Source organism: Brachycentrus maculatus, unplaced genomic scaffold (genome assembly GCF_059751285.1).
Source record: "Brachycentrus maculatus isolate JH-2025_06_01 unplaced genomic scaffold, ASM5975128v1 h1tg000458l, whole genome shotgun sequence".
Lineage (NCBI taxonomy): Eukaryota > Metazoa > Arthropoda > Insecta > Trichoptera > Brachycentridae > Brachycentrus > Brachycentrus maculatus.
The window spans coordinates 259,321-276,862 of record NW_028281205.1 but is presented as its reverse complement, the minus strand read 5'-3'; the positions used below and the strand labels follow the sequence as shown (position 1 = coordinate 276,862).

The 17,542-nt window shown below is 39.3% G+C and overlaps 1 protein-coding gene across 1 annotated transcript in view; it reads left to right on the top strand.

Moving 5' to 3' along the window:
• The window catches only part of LOC148302382 (neurofibromin-like), a 92,803-nt gene that overhangs the window by 18,852 nt on the left and 56,409 nt on the right, over positions 1-17,542 (top strand). Inside the window, exons 13-25 of the mRNA XM_088271692.1 lie at positions 859-1,052; positions 2,319-2,502; positions 3,029-3,215; positions 4,012-4,111; positions 4,500-4,632; positions 5,963-6,113; positions 6,490-6,559; positions 7,794-7,965; positions 8,406-8,548; positions 10,789-11,004; positions 11,396-11,512; positions 12,740-12,915; positions 13,278-13,392. Coding sequence (XP_088127818.1) covers positions 859-1,052; positions 2,319-2,502; positions 3,029-3,215; positions 4,012-4,111; positions 4,500-4,632; positions 5,963-6,113; positions 6,490-6,559; positions 7,794-7,965; positions 8,406-8,548; positions 10,789-11,004; positions 11,396-11,512; positions 12,740-12,915; positions 13,278-13,392 — 1,958 coding nt within the window. The remainder of the gene's footprint in view (positions 1-858; positions 1,053-2,318; positions 2,503-3,028; positions 3,216-4,011; positions 4,112-4,499; positions 4,633-5,962; positions 6,114-6,489; positions 6,560-7,793; positions 7,966-8,405; positions 8,549-10,788; positions 11,005-11,395; positions 11,513-12,739; positions 12,916-13,277; positions 13,393-17,542) is intronic.

Genomic DNA, 17,542 nt, shown 5'->3' with positions numbered 1-17,542 from the left:
CGGCAGACTGCCAGAGTATAATTAGGGTCCTTTTCCATACTGTCGGTAGAGAGCGGGAGACGCTTGCGAGCGTTCTATTTGCTTACTTTAGGTAGAGCGCGAGAGACGCCTGCAAACATTGTACAGATGGGAATTGGGTGTTGCGGCTACTTGTGATTAGTATACTGAGGGTCGGGCGGCAGACTGCCAGAGTATAATTAGGGTCCTTTTCCATACTGTCGGTAGAGAGCGGGAGACGCTTGCGAGCGTTCTATTTGCTTACTTTAGGTAGAGCGCGAGAGACGCCTGCAAACATTGTACAGATGGGAATTGGGTGTTGCGGCTACTTGTGATTAGTATACTGAGGGTCGGGCGGCAGACTGCCAGAGTATAATTAGGGTCCTTTTCCATACTGTCGGTAGAGAGCGGGAGACGCTTGCGAGCGTTCTATTTGCTTACTTTAGGTAGAGTGCGAGAGACGCCTGCAAACATTGTGCAGATGGGAATTGGGTGTTGCGGCTACTTGTGATTAGTATACTGAGGGTCGGGCGGCAGACTGCCAGAGTATAATTAGGGTCCTTTTCCATACTGTCGGTAGAGAGCGGGAGACGCTTGCGAGCGTTCTATTTGCTTACTTTAGGTAGAGTGCGAGAGACGCCTGCAAACATTGTGCAGATGGGAATTGGGTGTTGCGGCTACTTGTGATTAGTATACTGAGGGTCGGGCGGCAGACTGCCAGAGTATAATTAGGGTCCTTTTCCATACTGTTGGTAGAGAGCGGGAGACGCTTGCGAGCGTTCTATTTGCTTACTTTAGGTAGAGGAACTTGTGATTAGTAATTGGTGTTGATGATGTGGATGCTTTCGGTCGGTGTTGTAGAACCAGGGCAAGGCGGGCCATGAGGTGCAGAGCTCCACGCTGGAGCTGATGAACGGGCTGGTGTCGCTGGTGCACCAGGGCTCCATGGGCGACGTGTCCCAGGAGGCCATGGAGGCGCTGCTGGCGCTGCACCACCCCACCCGCATACACATGTGGAACCCGGAGGCGCCCGTCAACACCTTCTGGGACATCAGGTGTGTTCTAGATAAATACGACTAAGTTTGGAGTTAGGTTAGGTTATTTCTTTAATGTTTTCCGCAGATACTTTGTGGCACAAGTTATAAAATCTTTATAAAATTAATTAACTTAGTTTTCACCACTTTTTTTTATTAATACAATTCAACCTACCGGTTTCGACCAATACCTTGTCATCATCAGGGTTTATTTTAAATCAAAAACATTAAAAATAAGAATAAAAATAACATTTACGATTTTTATGGAGTGGAAGTTTTTGGTGAGAGTATTTCAATATTTTTAATGTTTTTGATTTAAAATAAACCCTGATGATGACAAGGTATTGTCAAAACCGTATTACTAAAAAAAGTGGTGAAAACAAAGTCAATTAATTTTATAAAGATAGGTTAGGTTAGTTTAGGTAGATAGTAAAGTAAGCTGTAAGTATAGTAAGGTAGGTGCTGGTTGCGTTTTTATATGTCACAAGGGTAAGTTAGGATATGCACTGCTTTTCTGTCTATATGGAAGGCATGCCCCTGGCTGTCTGTAGGGTCATTGGGGCAATCTTGGATGGTTTTTTGGGTACGAGTATAAATATGCACTGCTTTTCTGTCTATATGGAAGGCATGCCCCTGGCTGTCTGTAGGGTCATTGGGGCAATCTTGTATGGTTTTTTGGGTACGAGTATAAATATGCACTGCTTTTCTGTCTATATGGAAGGCATGCCCCTGGCTGTCTGTAGGGTCATTGGGGCAATCTTGTATGGTTTTTTGGGTACAAGTATAAATGTGCAAATAATCGAATATGGACATGAAAAATGTTGATACTAGTAATGTCTTTGCACTGTTCCGTGTCTGTCTGCTGTGCTGGTCAGGGTTGTGGGCTTCTATATACCTGTCAACGTCGAGTGGGAATCGGATCTAGCCGACTAATTAAACTAAACACTAATCCCTTTCACTGCCTACACCGGGGTACTTCTAGAAAATTTGGTGATGGACTTACAATCTTGTATTTATTTAGATTGGCAGTGGCAGGTATATTGAAAGCTTTTAAATGTAAATTCAAAGTAAAATCGGGATACAATTTTATATTGTTTCACATTTTCAATCAATTTCGCAACTTAGTTAAAAAAAATAATAAAATGCTTAGCAGGAGCAGATCTGTCAGGAAGCCTAGATGCTTCCGTATCAGATCTGGGCATGCGGTGGGACAGCTTTCAATGATACAAGTAACTGCAGATATTTGGACATAAATTAATTAATATCCTTTGGTTTGTCGGCGTGCAGCTCCCAGGTGCTGTTCAGCATCAGCCAGAAGCTGATCCAGCACCAGATCATGAACTACACGGACATTCTGCGCTGGCTGCGGGAGATCCTGCGCTGCCGCAACGCCTTCCTGCTGCGCCACAAGGACTACGCCAACGTGGGCAGCCAGATCGCCATCTGCAAGCAGGCCCACATCAAGCTGGAGGTAACCTTCCTCACTCCTCCCAGTACCATGCGGAGCGGAATGTACCTTCCTGCTGCGCCACAAGGACTACCAGGTGCCAGAAGCAACCTAACCTAACCGGAACATGTGCCAGGTGGTGTTCTTCATGTACCTGTGGTCCATCGACATGGGCGCCGTGCTGGTGGCCATGTCCTGCTGTGCCAGGAGCAACCTAACCTAACCTAACCTGTCTCACTTCATGACTCCCCAGTATGCAGATTTTGAACGGAGGATAACGAAACGCCAATCCACATTCTCTACAATTGTGACGCATTCGCTTACAAACGAAGTCACATCCTTGGAGGAACTCTACTGGACTCCGAGAAGGTGAAGCTCCTACCACCAAGACAAATCGTGAGTTACATGACTCATGTAGGGCTTGGCAGTGACCTGTAATACAGAGGGAAGTCACAATAGACCTAATATGGTCGCAGTGATATAAGGATTGCAAGATCCCTTGACCCCAAAAAAAAAAACCTAACCTAACCTAACAGGAACATTTGTCCAGGTGGTGTTCTTCATGTACCTGTGGTCCATCGACATGGACGCCGTGCTGGTGGCCATGTCCTGCTTCGCGCTGCTGTGCCAGGAGGCTGACATCCGCTGCGGCACGGATGAGGTCACCGTGACCTTCCTGCTGCCTAACTACCACCTCTACCAGGAGATCGCGCAGGCCAGCACCGTCCTCACCACAGGTACCTCACCTGACCTAACCTAACCTATATGGTTTTTATTTAAGCCATTCTTTACCTAACCTAACCTATATTTTATATATTTAAAGCATTCTTAACCTAACCTAACCTATATTTTATATATTTAAAGCATTCTTAACCTAACCTAACGTATATTTTATGTATTAACCTGTTAACCGAGCTGGACGCATAAATACGTCAAACGTAAACAATATCGGGTACGGGTATGACATATGAATACTTCCTTGAAATATAGGTTTATTATATTATATACATGGACGTATATTTTTGGAACAGCAAAGGTATTAGTCATCCATACATGTCTCGACATGAATTTAAGACAGGGAGTGAATCAGTATTCGCATCCGTTACAAGTTGCGTAATTGGACAGCGAACCGCCCAGTTAACAGGTTATAAGCATTTTTAACCTAACCTAAACTAATTTTTATATAATATAAGCATTCTTTACCTAACCTAACCTATATTTTATAAATTAAAAGCATTCTTAACCTTGCCTAACCTTTATTTTATATATTAAAATTACACATTCATTATAAGGTCTACTATGTTATACATGATGATGGTTTGACTCTGGCTAATGTCTGTATACGAAGTATTCTTCAGTTCTTTGGACAGTGCAATGAGGATGTGGCAATGAGGATAGCCTGGAATGACTGGTTGTGATCGGTAGCTTGGACGGGAAGAAAGGGAGAGGAAGATCCCCCACGCGATCAAGTTGCAGCAGTTGGCACCCCGGTGGTTGGAGCGCTATTCTAAATTGGTGATAACAATTTTTCAGGACGTGCGGCGTTGCAGAAAAGGATAATGGCTCTACTGAGGAAGATCGAGCACTGCGTCAATGGCGTCCAGCCGGCCTGGGAGGAAACCTTCCGGAATTGGTGAGCACCTATCCGCCTCTTGCACCACTCCAATCCATGCATCTCTATTTGACTTCAGAATTTTTCTACCATATTTAATGTTTTTTACGAAGATTGTTCTTCTGTGCATGTCATGAAAGGTTCCCCCGACATTGACTATCACTTGAGAGTAATTGTCCTTGTCTCGGGCAGCTGTAGAGAGTCCTGATCCCCGTCCAATCTCGTATATTCCGGAACCAGGAGATACCTCACCTGTGGACCCTCCACTAGGTGCAATCGCTCGTACTTGTCTCCTCTCAGCACATGCCCCAGATAGGACACATGGACTTCAATCATGTTTGAGTGGAAGGCTAGCTAAGTACGTTCGGCAGTGAACTGCCAGCCCCTCAATGTTCCGGTGTACTTGCAGGGACTCGACGTGCAAGTCGCTGCAGTCGTACCCCAAGGTGGGCAAGGGCACCGAGGAGTGCCCCCTGGAGGCCCTGCCGCGCATCACCAGCAAGCGGAGAGCCTCCCACCAGAGCAGCGAGCATGACTTGGAGGTCAGTGGACATCTATATCATACATATACATGTACAGCTTCATTCACATATCGCTCACTCCTTTCAAGAACGTCATAAATCAAAAATCGTCAATTTTCAGTTGTGCTTGTTTTCGGAATGCCCAGAAAATGTACTATATCCCAGCAAAAGAGGCATATTTTCAACTCAATATTTACCCGCTACAGGACAGAAAGTGTTTTTTTGCATTTTGAAGAAAAGGTATTGTTTAGTTATTTTTTAAATAAACTAAATATTTTTCAAATGGAGAAAAAACTTTCAGGTTTTACATAAAAAGATCTGTTGCACAGTAAAAAGTTCAGTGAGTGGCTTGATATTTATTTTTAATACATTGTATTATATTTTTAAACTGTAAAAACGTTCTCCTGAAAAATCAAGTTTTTTTTATTTATGACGTTCTTGAAAGGAGTGAGCGATATGTGTTTGTGTGTATTTACTTTATATTTTCATTAATTGATTCGGCAGTCACGTTGTGGTTAAACCTATCAATTCTTAATTTTAAAAAATTACTTAGTAAATACCACTATTTCTTAAAATCCACTGTGACATGTGTTTCGATGCGTTCCGCAACATTTTCAAACACCGTATGTGAAGGTAATTCTAAATTGTAGAGTTGGGTCCTTGGGACGTTGAAGGTTGAAGAGGGGGTAGGAGCTGTTTCTTGTTTTTATTTATTTATTTAATTTTTATTATTAACATAGACAAAAGGGGGGATGCTTTAGTCATTGTCGTATTGTTAATTATGGGTTTATTGTTATTTTTATTTTATGTTATAATAAAAGTGACTTCAAAATATCATTTTATTCTGAAACTGGTAGTCATTTCATGACTACCAGTTTCAGAATAAAATGAACAATGAATGATAGGGAAAAGTGTTGTTTTAATTGTGTTTAGTGTGCTTTGCTGGGGGTTGTTTTAAATGTTGTAAGTATTTTAGATGTGAATTTCAGATACCGAGCCGGCGCACGGTGTGTGCCAAATGTGGTGTGGGTATTACTCCAGGTAGCACAGGCTGTGTGTCAACCGCAGACCACACCAGTTCCACCCTGGAATGGTGAAGTCACAAACTGTGTGTCGACTGCAGACCACACTAATACCTCCCTGGAATGGTGAAGTCATAGACTGTGTGTCGACCGCAGACCACACCAATTCCTCCCTGGGATGGTGAAGTCATAGACTGTGTGTCGACCGCAGACCACACCAGTTTCACCGTGGAATGGTGAAGTCACAGACTGTGTGTCGACCGCAGACCACCTCAGTTCGCCCCTGGAATGGTGAAGTCCTTTTTTGAATGTGTTTTTCCTTCCTCCAGGACCAGATCAATGAGTGGGCCAACATGACGTCGTTCCTTTGCGCCTTGGGCGGCGTCTGCCTGCAGAAGAAGGGCACTCCGCCTCCTCGACCCGTTCCGCCTTCCTCTCTCGGCTGCCTGACTATATCCAGTGCTTCTTCACTCCATGGAGGTCAGATTGTAGTCACAGACATGTCCATACAAGAGCAATGAAGCTGACAGAGAAAAACCAAGATGGTTTGATATGAAAGACTTGCTGTGAACATAAAGGTGCTATCTTTGTTTTGCAGAGCAATACAAGTCTAATATTTGAGAAAAAGTGTTTTTTTTTTAAATTATTTTTAACTTGAACGTGAATATAACTTGAGAATAAAAGTAAAACCTCAACATGAGTAAAACTTCAATGTGGTTTACGAAGAGAATTTGTAACTTACATTATAAAACTATTTCTGTGTGAGTTTTTATGACAGGAGTATCTGTTTACAAAAAAGTGAAGATAAAAATGAAGATAGAAAAAGTGAAGATTTTATATATTGTATTGTTTCCAGGTCTAGTTGACACCCGAAAATGCACTCTCCCCAACAGCTCCCAGGATGTCCAATACTGCCCTGTAACACAGTGAGTCAATGTTTTAGCCTTCAAATACCCTTCATAATGTGCCAAATGACTATATAATTCTGCCCTATCGACCCCATGGCATTACTGCAATGGCCCTACAGGATGGTCCCAAGGACCTCACAGAAAAATCATGCTCCGAATGACTACAGCACTGCGCCAAAGACCCTAAAGAATGGTCCCAAAAACCCTACAAGACGTCTTCAATGACCCTTCATGACGCTTTCAAAGATGCTACTTGACTCCTTCAAAGCCTTCAATAACCCTTCAGGAAGCCTTCAAAGATCCTTCGTTATGTGCTAAATGACCTTATAACATTGTTCCACCACATGTGTGCTGCGGCACACTGGTGTACCGTGGTGATTAGTTTGTGTGCCGCAGAAAAAAGTCTAGTTCTGTGAAAATAACACAGTTGCTCCAAATTTTGATTGCCGGTGCTCAGTTAACCTTTTAACCGCGTCAACTTTGTTCCTGAGAGACGCCCATACGCGGCGGTATTTAGCCGTTTTTAAAATGATTACTTTTATCATGTATTTAGTTGAGAAACGATTTATTTTAGTAAACAAAAACGTTCAATGGGATTCATTGTGCCTTTTTGGTACTCTATAATACACTCGTGTCACATTATTCTTGAAATATATCGTAATATAAACAAATAAGATTGTAACATAAATAAATCAAAGCACAAATTGTGTGTCACTCTTACCCACTGGCGATGCGTAGCGTCGAGAGTGAGACAGATATAGGGCATGATTATGGCGCGGACTAATTACCGACCGCAAGAAAAATCAGGGATCTGTTATTTTATTTATCCTTGCGATGTTACAAATTATTAGTCAGATATTTCAACAGATGTCATAAGGCCAATGATTGACGTATAATTTTATCCAAAGTTCCACACCATGAAAAAATCCCTCCAAGTTGAACTGAGGTTCGAAACTTGGACCTAAGTGAAAACACAAACGGTTATGTCAGCCGCGTGTGGGGAATGTTTTGTAAAAACACATACGGTTATGCGAGCCGCGTGGATAGAGTTAAGTAGGCTCACATTTCACATTAAACATAATATGTTACCATAATATGGTAAATATGCACCTATTATATTTATTAATTCGGTAGGTGTACCTTGAATAGAACAAGTTTGCAGATCACTGCCCCATAACATGGCCCAATGACCGTACAACACTTCCCTAAAGAACGGCTCCATCTAACATACTTGTATCGTGAATGCTTCCAGGTTTGTGGGCCAACTGCTGCGACTCCTGGTGTGCGTGAACGAGAAGTTTGGGCCGCAGATACAGAAGCACGTTAAGGAGCTGATTGGGCACGAGATGTCCTCGGCTCTCTACCCGATACTGTTTGACCAGCTGAGAGCCATCATCGACAAGTTCTTTGATGCCCAACAGCAGGTAAACTTATTCCACTACTCAAATTCTTGGAAGTTCTATATATATGAACCAATTTGTAAACATTGTTCTTGAATCTCTAGAACTTCACTAGAGACATCTATTGGTGAGATAAAAGGGAATGTAATTAATTATGAGTATTTTAATGTTTTAGAACTTAATAAACCCTGATGATGATAACCACTTTTTATTGGTAAACTTTATCCAACCAGATTCGATGTTTTAGCATTTAGTACATAAACCCTGATGATGACAAGTTTATTGTTGAAACCGGTAGGTTAAAGTGTACTTATAATAAAAAAGTGGTTAAAACACAGTTGTTTAATTTTATAAAGTTTATAGAATGTGCCACAAAGTATCTGCAAAAAACATTCAAGAAAATTTCCATTTTTGTTTATTTTCTTTAATTTATAATTGTTATTATGGTTTCCTTTTGTACCCAGGTGATGTTGACGGAGGTCAACACCCAGTTCGTGGAGCACACCATCTTCATCATGAAGAGCATCCTGGACAACAGCAAGAACGAGCAGCCGGCCGAACACCTCAGCGTCACCTCCATCGAGGGCCTGATGCTCGCCATCGTCAGGTATTCAATGGGTTCTATCACTCCAGTTTGGGATCATTTCATTCACTTGTATAACTTTGATGTGTGTACGCACTGTTGTTGGATTTCTTTCGTATGTTAGTGGAGATGTGGAATCGGATCTGCGACGTCAGTTTTGCGGTCTTTTTTTGTTGATTGGATTGACATATCGCTCACTCCTTTCAAGAACGTCATAAATAAAAAATTGTCAATTTTCAGTTTCAGTTTGATTTTTCAGGAGATCATTTTTAAAGTTTAAAAATATAATAACATGTATGAAAAATAAATATCAAGCCACTTATTGAACTTTTTACTGTGCAACAGATCTTTTTAGGTTAAACCTGAATGCTTTTTCTACATTTAAAAAAAAAATTAAACAATACTTTTTCTTCAAAATGCAAAAACAACACTTAGCGGGTAATATTTAGTTAAAAATATGCCTCTTTTGCTGGGATATAGTATATTTCTGTGCATTCCGAAAACATGCACAACTGAAAATTGTCAATTTTTTATATACATACATGGTTCTCAAAGTATGGCCCGCGGCGCCGTAGAAAGTCAAGAGGGGCGCCGTGAGTCGATCCTCTATCATTATCCGAAACCACAAATATTCTCAGGTACCTATAAAGCAACAATTTCTTTTTCGAGAGCTAGCATCTTTCTACCCAACTACTATTATTGTAGGTACCTATTTCATTCGACTATAATATATACACATATGTATATAATATATATGTATATATATTAGTAATGTTCGCCTCCGTAGTGTAATGGTCAGCACGCTCGGCTACCGTTCTGGAGGTCCCGGGTTCGATTCCCAGGGGGGTCAAATAAAGATAAGTGATTTTTTCACTCCAATATTTATTCAATATTACCCTGGACTGGTACCTGAATCGGAGGGCTGATCACCTTTCCTTCGTGTGATAACAATCAAGATAACACTGTATTTGTATATATATATATATATATATATATATATATATATATATATATATATATATATATATATATATATATATATATATATATATATATATATATATATATATATATATATATATATTATATATATGTAATAAAATAACTAGGTACCTACCTATACATTTTATTAAGTACTTATAATTAGTACCTACATAAAACAGTTCTACCACCAGATGTCGCATGCGTCGCTCAGAATAAAACAAAAGACTTCCGATAATATTATTAACTGTCAGAATCAGATAGATAGATAGATATAAAAATTATTATAAAGATAAATTAAGAATAAACTTTAATTACAAAGCAACACATTGTTTATTTTATTATTATACACCCACTTTACATATTATTTACACCCAATTTATAAAGAAAAATATTACCACGTTATATATATATATATATATATATATATATATATATATATATATATATATATATATATATATATATATATATATATATATATATATATATATATATATATATATATATATATATATATATATATATATATATATATATATATATATATATATATATATATATATATATATATATATATATATATATATATATATATATATATATATATATATATATATATATATATATATATATATATATATATATATATATATATATATATATATATATATATATATATATATATATATATATATATATATATATATATATATATATATATATATATATATATATATATATATATATATATATATATATATATATATATATATATATATATATATATATATATATATATATATATATATATATATATATATATATATATATATATATATATATATATATATATATATATATATATATATATATATATATATATATATATATATATATATATATATATATATATATATATATATATATATATATATATATATATATACATAGTCACATTATCTATTCCAAATAGCTTACTAAAGTAGGGCGCCGTGACAAAATACTAAACTTGTTATTGCGCCGTGGGCTAAAAAAGATTGGGAACCCCTGATATATGATGTTGTTGAAAGGAGTGAGCGAAATTTCCTATGCGCAACTGAATGCATACGTTGAACCAATCGAGATGTATACATTATTTCAGAAGTTTCCAACCAATAATATGTTTTTTTTTAAGTATATTATTGTTTCAGAAAGTACTTATCCAAACGATGATTAGCATGTAAAACGAACTTTTGTATGTTAGTAGATGTGGAATAGAATCTCTCCTCTCTGGTTTCCAGATACGTCCGGCACCTGGACATGACGGTGCTGTCGGTGCACATCAAGACCAAGCTCTGCCAGGTGGTGGAGGCCATGATGCGGCGCCGGGACGACCTCGCCTTCCGTCAGGAGATGAAGTTCCGCAACAAGCTCGTGGAGTACCTCACCGACTGGGTGCTCGGCACCAGCCACCAGATCGCGCCGCCCGTCTGCGGGGACGTCACCACCATCACCAGGTGAGCCGGCACCCCCGTGGCAGCGCCGTCTGTTGGATGCAAGAGTAGCGCATGCTTGGAGACGTGACCGCCGTCACCAGGTGAGCCATCTACCGTGATGGACACCCCAATGGCAGCGCCGTCTGTTGAATGTAGCGGATGCAATACTAGGGGACGTGACCGCCTACACCAGGTAAGCTGTTCCGGAATGAGCGTCTACCGTGATGGATACCTCTATGGCAGCGCCACCTGTCTAATACAAATGTCACATTTCAATGTCTCTTTTTGATTGACAAGATACATTTATCTACTATAATGGCGTATCATTGTGTTACCATGATAATGATTGATATTCAGGAATGAATATGAGTGCACCAACCCACATATTTCAACTTCTTCTCTGTGCTTCCAGGGAGTTGGACCAGGCTTGCATGGAGGCCGTGGCGTCTCTCCTCCGAGGCCTGCCGCTGCAGCCCGAGGAGTCCGACCGAGGAGATCTCATGGAAGCCAAGAGTCAGCTCTTCCTGAAGTAAGTCGTGAACTCGGTGACCCAAGGCTTTTGGTAGAGGACTCCATACGCTCTGTCCGGCTAATTCGGCACAGCTCCTGGACTTAACAAGACGAGACACACCTGTACCTCAGTCGACGATTTGCATTTTTTTCTATTTTAACCCTGAGAATCGACTAAGTACATATCTGGATATGACTAGAGTACATAGAGATACTATTGAATTTAAATTTTCAGTTTTAATTTTAATTTCAATTTATTCAAAATTAATATATACATTACAAACAACGTAGAAGAATCCCGCTTCGGGAAACTCCTTCAGACACATGGAACGATCAATATCTAATGTGATATTGTTTAACGTAGAGATAGCTCTTCCTACAGGCATAACCATTGGCAGGTTGGTCCTGTATATAGGAATGTGAAACAATCTATGCCGACGCTGTCTTAGGTAACTATCGGGAACATACGGAGCGATGCTCCGGATAATTTCAGTATTATGCATCATACCATGCAACAATCTATAAAAATGCGTAATCAAATAAACATTCTTTCTAGTCTCCATGAAGTATCCATGTCTGGATATGATTGAGATATATTTATAATATGTATCACATTATTGTCGGGCGGTTTTGTTCATAAACTAGGACCCTAATTATACTCTGGCAGTCTGCCGCCCGACCCTCAGTATACTAATCACAAGTAGCCGCAACACCCAATTCCCATCTGCACAATGTTTGCAGGCGTCTCTTGCGCTCTACCTAAAGTAAGCAAATAGAACGCTCGCAAGCGTCTCCCGCTCTCTACCGACAGTATGGAAAAGGACCCTAATTATACTCTGGCAGTCTGCCGCCCGACCCTCAGTATACTAATCACAAGTAGCCGCAACACCCGATTCCCATCTGTACAATGTTTGCAGGCGTCTCTCGCGCTCTACCTAAAGTAAGCAAATAGAACGCTCGCAAGCGTCTCCCGCTCTCTACCGACAGTATGGAAAAGGACCCTAATTATACTCTGGCAGTCTGCCGCCCGACCCTCAGTATACTAATCACAAGTAGCCGCAACACCCGATTCCCATCTGTACAATGTTTGCAGGCGTCTCTCGCGCTCTACCTAAACTAAGCAAATAGAACGCTTCAAACATCAAACCGTGTAAAACTTGTATGTACTTGGTAACTTGCTAAAACTTGTACTCCGCACATCTCTTGTAATCTCGGTGTTTAGTTATTGTTGTGTGTGTGTTGTCAGGTACTTCACGCTGTTCATGAACCTGCTGAACGACTGCAACGAGGCGGAGTGCACGGCCATGGAGGAGCCCGGCCGGCAGCGCTCGGGCAAGCCCTCCACGCTAAGGAACGCCACCATCCAGGCCATGTCCAACCTGCTCAGCGCCAACATAGACTCGGGCCTCATGCACAGCATAGGTCTGTCGCCTCTTCATATCCACTTGCTGCCTCTCGTCACATGTGTAATATTCCCCACCATCCAGGCCATGTCCAACCCGCTCAGCACAACATAGCCTCATGTATATTCTACCATGTATATCACCCAAGTATAATCTACCAAAAAATATCTCAGATAAATACAGTTAACCTTAATTAACATGGTCATACGAATTGCCAGACAGAGTGTCCCAAAATTAGGGAGCTAAAACATTTATTTGAATGGTAGAAAAACGTCGCATTTTTTTGATCAGAGTAGCTGATCAGTTATGAGAAAAAATGGTCAGAGTGGAAAGGGTTAATGTCTAAAATGCTCTTCTTCATCACTCCCTTGTTGTTTCTAGATCTCGGCTACAATCGGGACCTTCAGACCAGAGCTGCCTTCATGGAAGTCCTCACCAAGATTCTTCAGCAGGGAACCGAGTTCGACACATTGGCAGAGACCGTGCTGGCAGACAGGTAACATTTATAGCAATGGTTTTCGACCGTGTTGGAGGTGCCGAACCCCACCATTTTCATATGTACGTTCTTCTTCTTCTTCTAACCCTTATCCGCACCACAATGGTGCATAGGGCACTGCTTGGTATAGAAGCAGTGTTATCTTGATCGTTAAATACAGACAGGTAACATTTATAGCAATGGTTCTCGACCGTGTTGGAGGTGCTGAACCCCACCATTTTCGTATGTATATTCTTCTTCTTCTTCTAACCCTTATCCGCACCACAATGGTGCATAGGGCACTGCATCGTATAGAAGCAGTGTTATCTTGATCGTTAAATACACGAAGGAAAGGTGATCAGCCTTCCGCTACAGGTACCAGTCCAGGGTCTGAAAAATCACTAATATTTATTTTGACCCTCTTGGGAATCGAACCCGGGACCTTCAGCATGGTAGCCTAGCGCGCTAACCACTACACTGTGGAGGCGGACGATGTACGTTCACCAAACCCTTAATTGAAAAAATTAAAATATGATTTTAATAATTTTTTTAAAATGATTACTTCTCTATTCTATGTGATTCCCAGATTTTGTAAATCACATTTCGCAATGAAAAAATCTGTAAATGTAGTAGTGTGGATTGTTTGTTTACCACTGCACTACCATTTGTGTTATACAAATATGAGGGGAGGGGGTGGGAGGTTGACCCATAGACATCAACAAATAGAGCTGCCAATAATTTAGCAATGACACCAACATTAAAATAAATCCATCGTTTCTGTGACGTCATTATTTGCCAACTTACGAAAATAATGTTTTTTTGAAGGCTAATTTTCCAAAATAAAATGAAGAATGAAAATATTAGTTATATCGGCTGTTATAAACATAAAACGAGTCTTATACAATCCTTTATAGGTTAACCGTTTTAGTGCTAAGCAATTTTGGCAAAAATAAATGAAAATTGCTATACACATATTGATTAATTTAGAGGAAAAAATAATGGTGTAAAATAAAACACTCTAACTTAGACAAATATCAATCAATTTTATTAATTATTTTTGCATTATAAAGATAAAATGTTTATTGTTTATTAATGTTTATTAAACATAAAGTGATATCAATATTATTGTATTTTATTTCTTTTAGAAAATAAAAAATCAAAAAAAAAATAGCTCAACAATTATGTTTTGCCGCACAAATAGCGTGTAGGCCTTTCCTACAGCGTACGCAAATAAGGCTGGATCGCTTTATCCCACTCCCTCTGTTGCTACACACCTCGCACTGGCGTAAGTTACGTCCCGGTAATTTTTCCAGCGCAAATTTTTTCTTTGATGTAGATGGTTGTGTTGACACGCTATTTTTATGATTCATCCACTCCTTTTCGAGATCCTCAATAATTTTCGATGTGAATTGGAGCCGGGTCATTTTTTTTTCGGTAGTGTTGGAAACATACAAAATATAAGAGTTGAGTACCATTCTTCCAAAAATGTTGAATACTACTTTTTTCCAATATTTTAGGGTTCTTCGCTCGTCCAAATACACGTACAACATTTTGTCAGATTCGTCCACACCTCCCATGTATTTGTTGTAGTCATCAATCATGCTTGGTTTCACTTTTTCCTTTTCAAATTTCCCTTTCTTTTTCTTGATCGTCACACTATTAGTATCTGCATTGGATGAAATCAATATGACTGGCTTTGGTTTGGACTTTTTGTCTCTGAATGAACACATCAAAACATTTTCATGTGCTAGGTATTTGGCTTCTCCTACGATTGCTTTCTTAGCTTCTGGAGGAATCTCTTTTCTGTTACGTCTTATTGTTCCAGTTATATATGTATTTTGTTCCAAAAGGGCTTTGGCCAATCGTAAGCTTGTGTAAAAATTATCTGTAAACAAATGATAACCTTTGTTCAGGTAATTTCCAATTGAAAGCAATTTTTGCACTACCGTAAATCCAAGACCATATTTTTCTACCGCATCTCTGTCATCTGTATTTTTAGCTCCTTTGTAGCAGAAAAAACCCAAGCAATATTTGGAAACCGAGTCGCACAGCATCCAAAATTTGATTCCCCATTTATGGTGTTTTTTGTTTGGAATATATTGTTTTATCGAAGAATGGCAGTGAGTACCAACTAACGACTCGTCGATGGATAGTTGTTGATTTGGTACATAATGCTGATGAAATACGGTATTTGCATGTTTGACAAGCACATCAAACCTGCCACATGGGTCATAATTCGGATGGCCTGGTTCAAATAATAATCTGTTATCAACCAAGTGAAAAAACTTCAAAATCAGTTGGAACCTATCCCTTGAAAACATTGTCCCAAACCATGGTATGTGTCGGGAATTTTTTATCCAATAACTACTAATTGTTGGCCTTCTCGCTATTCCCATTTCGAGTATGACAGCAAGAAAGGCTTTCATTTCGTATATTGTTGTCGGCGTCCACTTTTTTGCTCGAGAATTATCCGATACAGTGTGCGAGGCCAAAAACTGTGCAGCATATCCATTTGTTTCCCTTACGATGGTTTCGAGCAGTGATATGGTAAAGAATATGTTGAAATAGGTTATGGGTGTGCCATCGGGAGGAGGCGCCCGCCTAGGTCCAGGAGTCTCGAAAAAATCATTTGTTGATTTAGAAAACACTTTTGTCGGAGGAATTTTGGCAAAAGTTGGTGTTTCTTCTGTTTCTGTAGATGAAGAGGAGGTAGAAGACTCACTTTCAATCCTCAATCTTTTTCTTCGATGCGTTATAATACTGCTATCATCACTATTTGTATCTGTCGTTTCACTCCCCGTAGAATCACTAGGAATCGAATCAACGTTCGAAATAATAGCACGTGACACGGTTATTTTTTTAAAATAATATAAAAAAATGATAAAAGTTATTTTTAAATGTATAAGAATGCACTCTCATCACAAATTACGCGCGAGGTTAGCGTACGTGCACTCCCGCGGAGCACCGAAAACACACTGAAACTCGCAGCGCTTTTGCGCTGCGCCGCAATTTTCGATACAAACGATCGCAGCGCTTTTGCGCCGCGTAGCATTCTAACGGTTAAGTATGTATTTTTGTTTTTTTTATATTTGTATAGGTTTATTTAAATCACAATTTTTACATATTTAGAATTTTTTTTTTGCGGAAACCCACCAAGACCTTGTGTGTCTTGTCGGTGAAGTTCTTTTTCAATACATTTTTTATTGTTTTTAACGATTTTAACCTAACATACAAAAAAAAATATTAAGAATATAAACATTTTACAATTTTCATAAAATTAACTCTTGATCGTTTACCCATTCCTTTATTTTGCCTTTGTTCCATATTTTATTTTGACCTCTAACATCCGTCGGCAACAAATTAAAAATGTTCGGATCGATATATTGCAGTGTTGGACTCCCATATTTACTGTTAATTCTTGGGACTATCAAACCTTCATTGTGTGTAAATTAGATTATTTATCGATTCGGCATTAACTTTGTGAAATGACACAATTATTTTATTAAAATTAAACACATGAATATACCACTTTAATGAGTTTTATTTTTATTTACGACTAGTTTCGAAAACGACGGATGTTTTCATCTTCCGGTACATATTAAAACTAGTTTTAATTTGTACCAGAAGACGAAAACATCCGTCGTTTTCAACACTGTGTAAACCCTTGAATTAATTCATGAATTAATAAATCAGGTATGCCAAATACTTGAAAGTGGTCAGGTTAGGAGTCGTAACAATCGGCGGGTATGTATGAGGAGATGCATGAACGTGGAAGAGGCGAAGAATGTTTGCAAGGACAGAGTGGTGTGGCGCTCTATTCTCTCTGCCTACCCCTGCGGAGAAGCGGCGTGATGGTTAGTTAGTTAGTTTTTTAATTAATAAATAATAATAAAACCTTTATCTGCACCCCAATGGTGCATAGGGCACCGCTTCATATGAACACAGTGTTATCTTGATCGTTTACACACGAAGGAAAGGTGATCAGCCCTCCGATTCAGGTACCAGTCCAGGGTAATATTGAATAAATATTACAGTGAAAAAATCACTTGTATTTATTTGACCCCCCCTGGGAATCGAACCCGGGACCTCCAGAACGATAGCCGAGCGTGCTGACCATTACGCTACAGAGGCGGACAACACTAGTCGTAAATAAAAAAGTGTTTAATTTTAA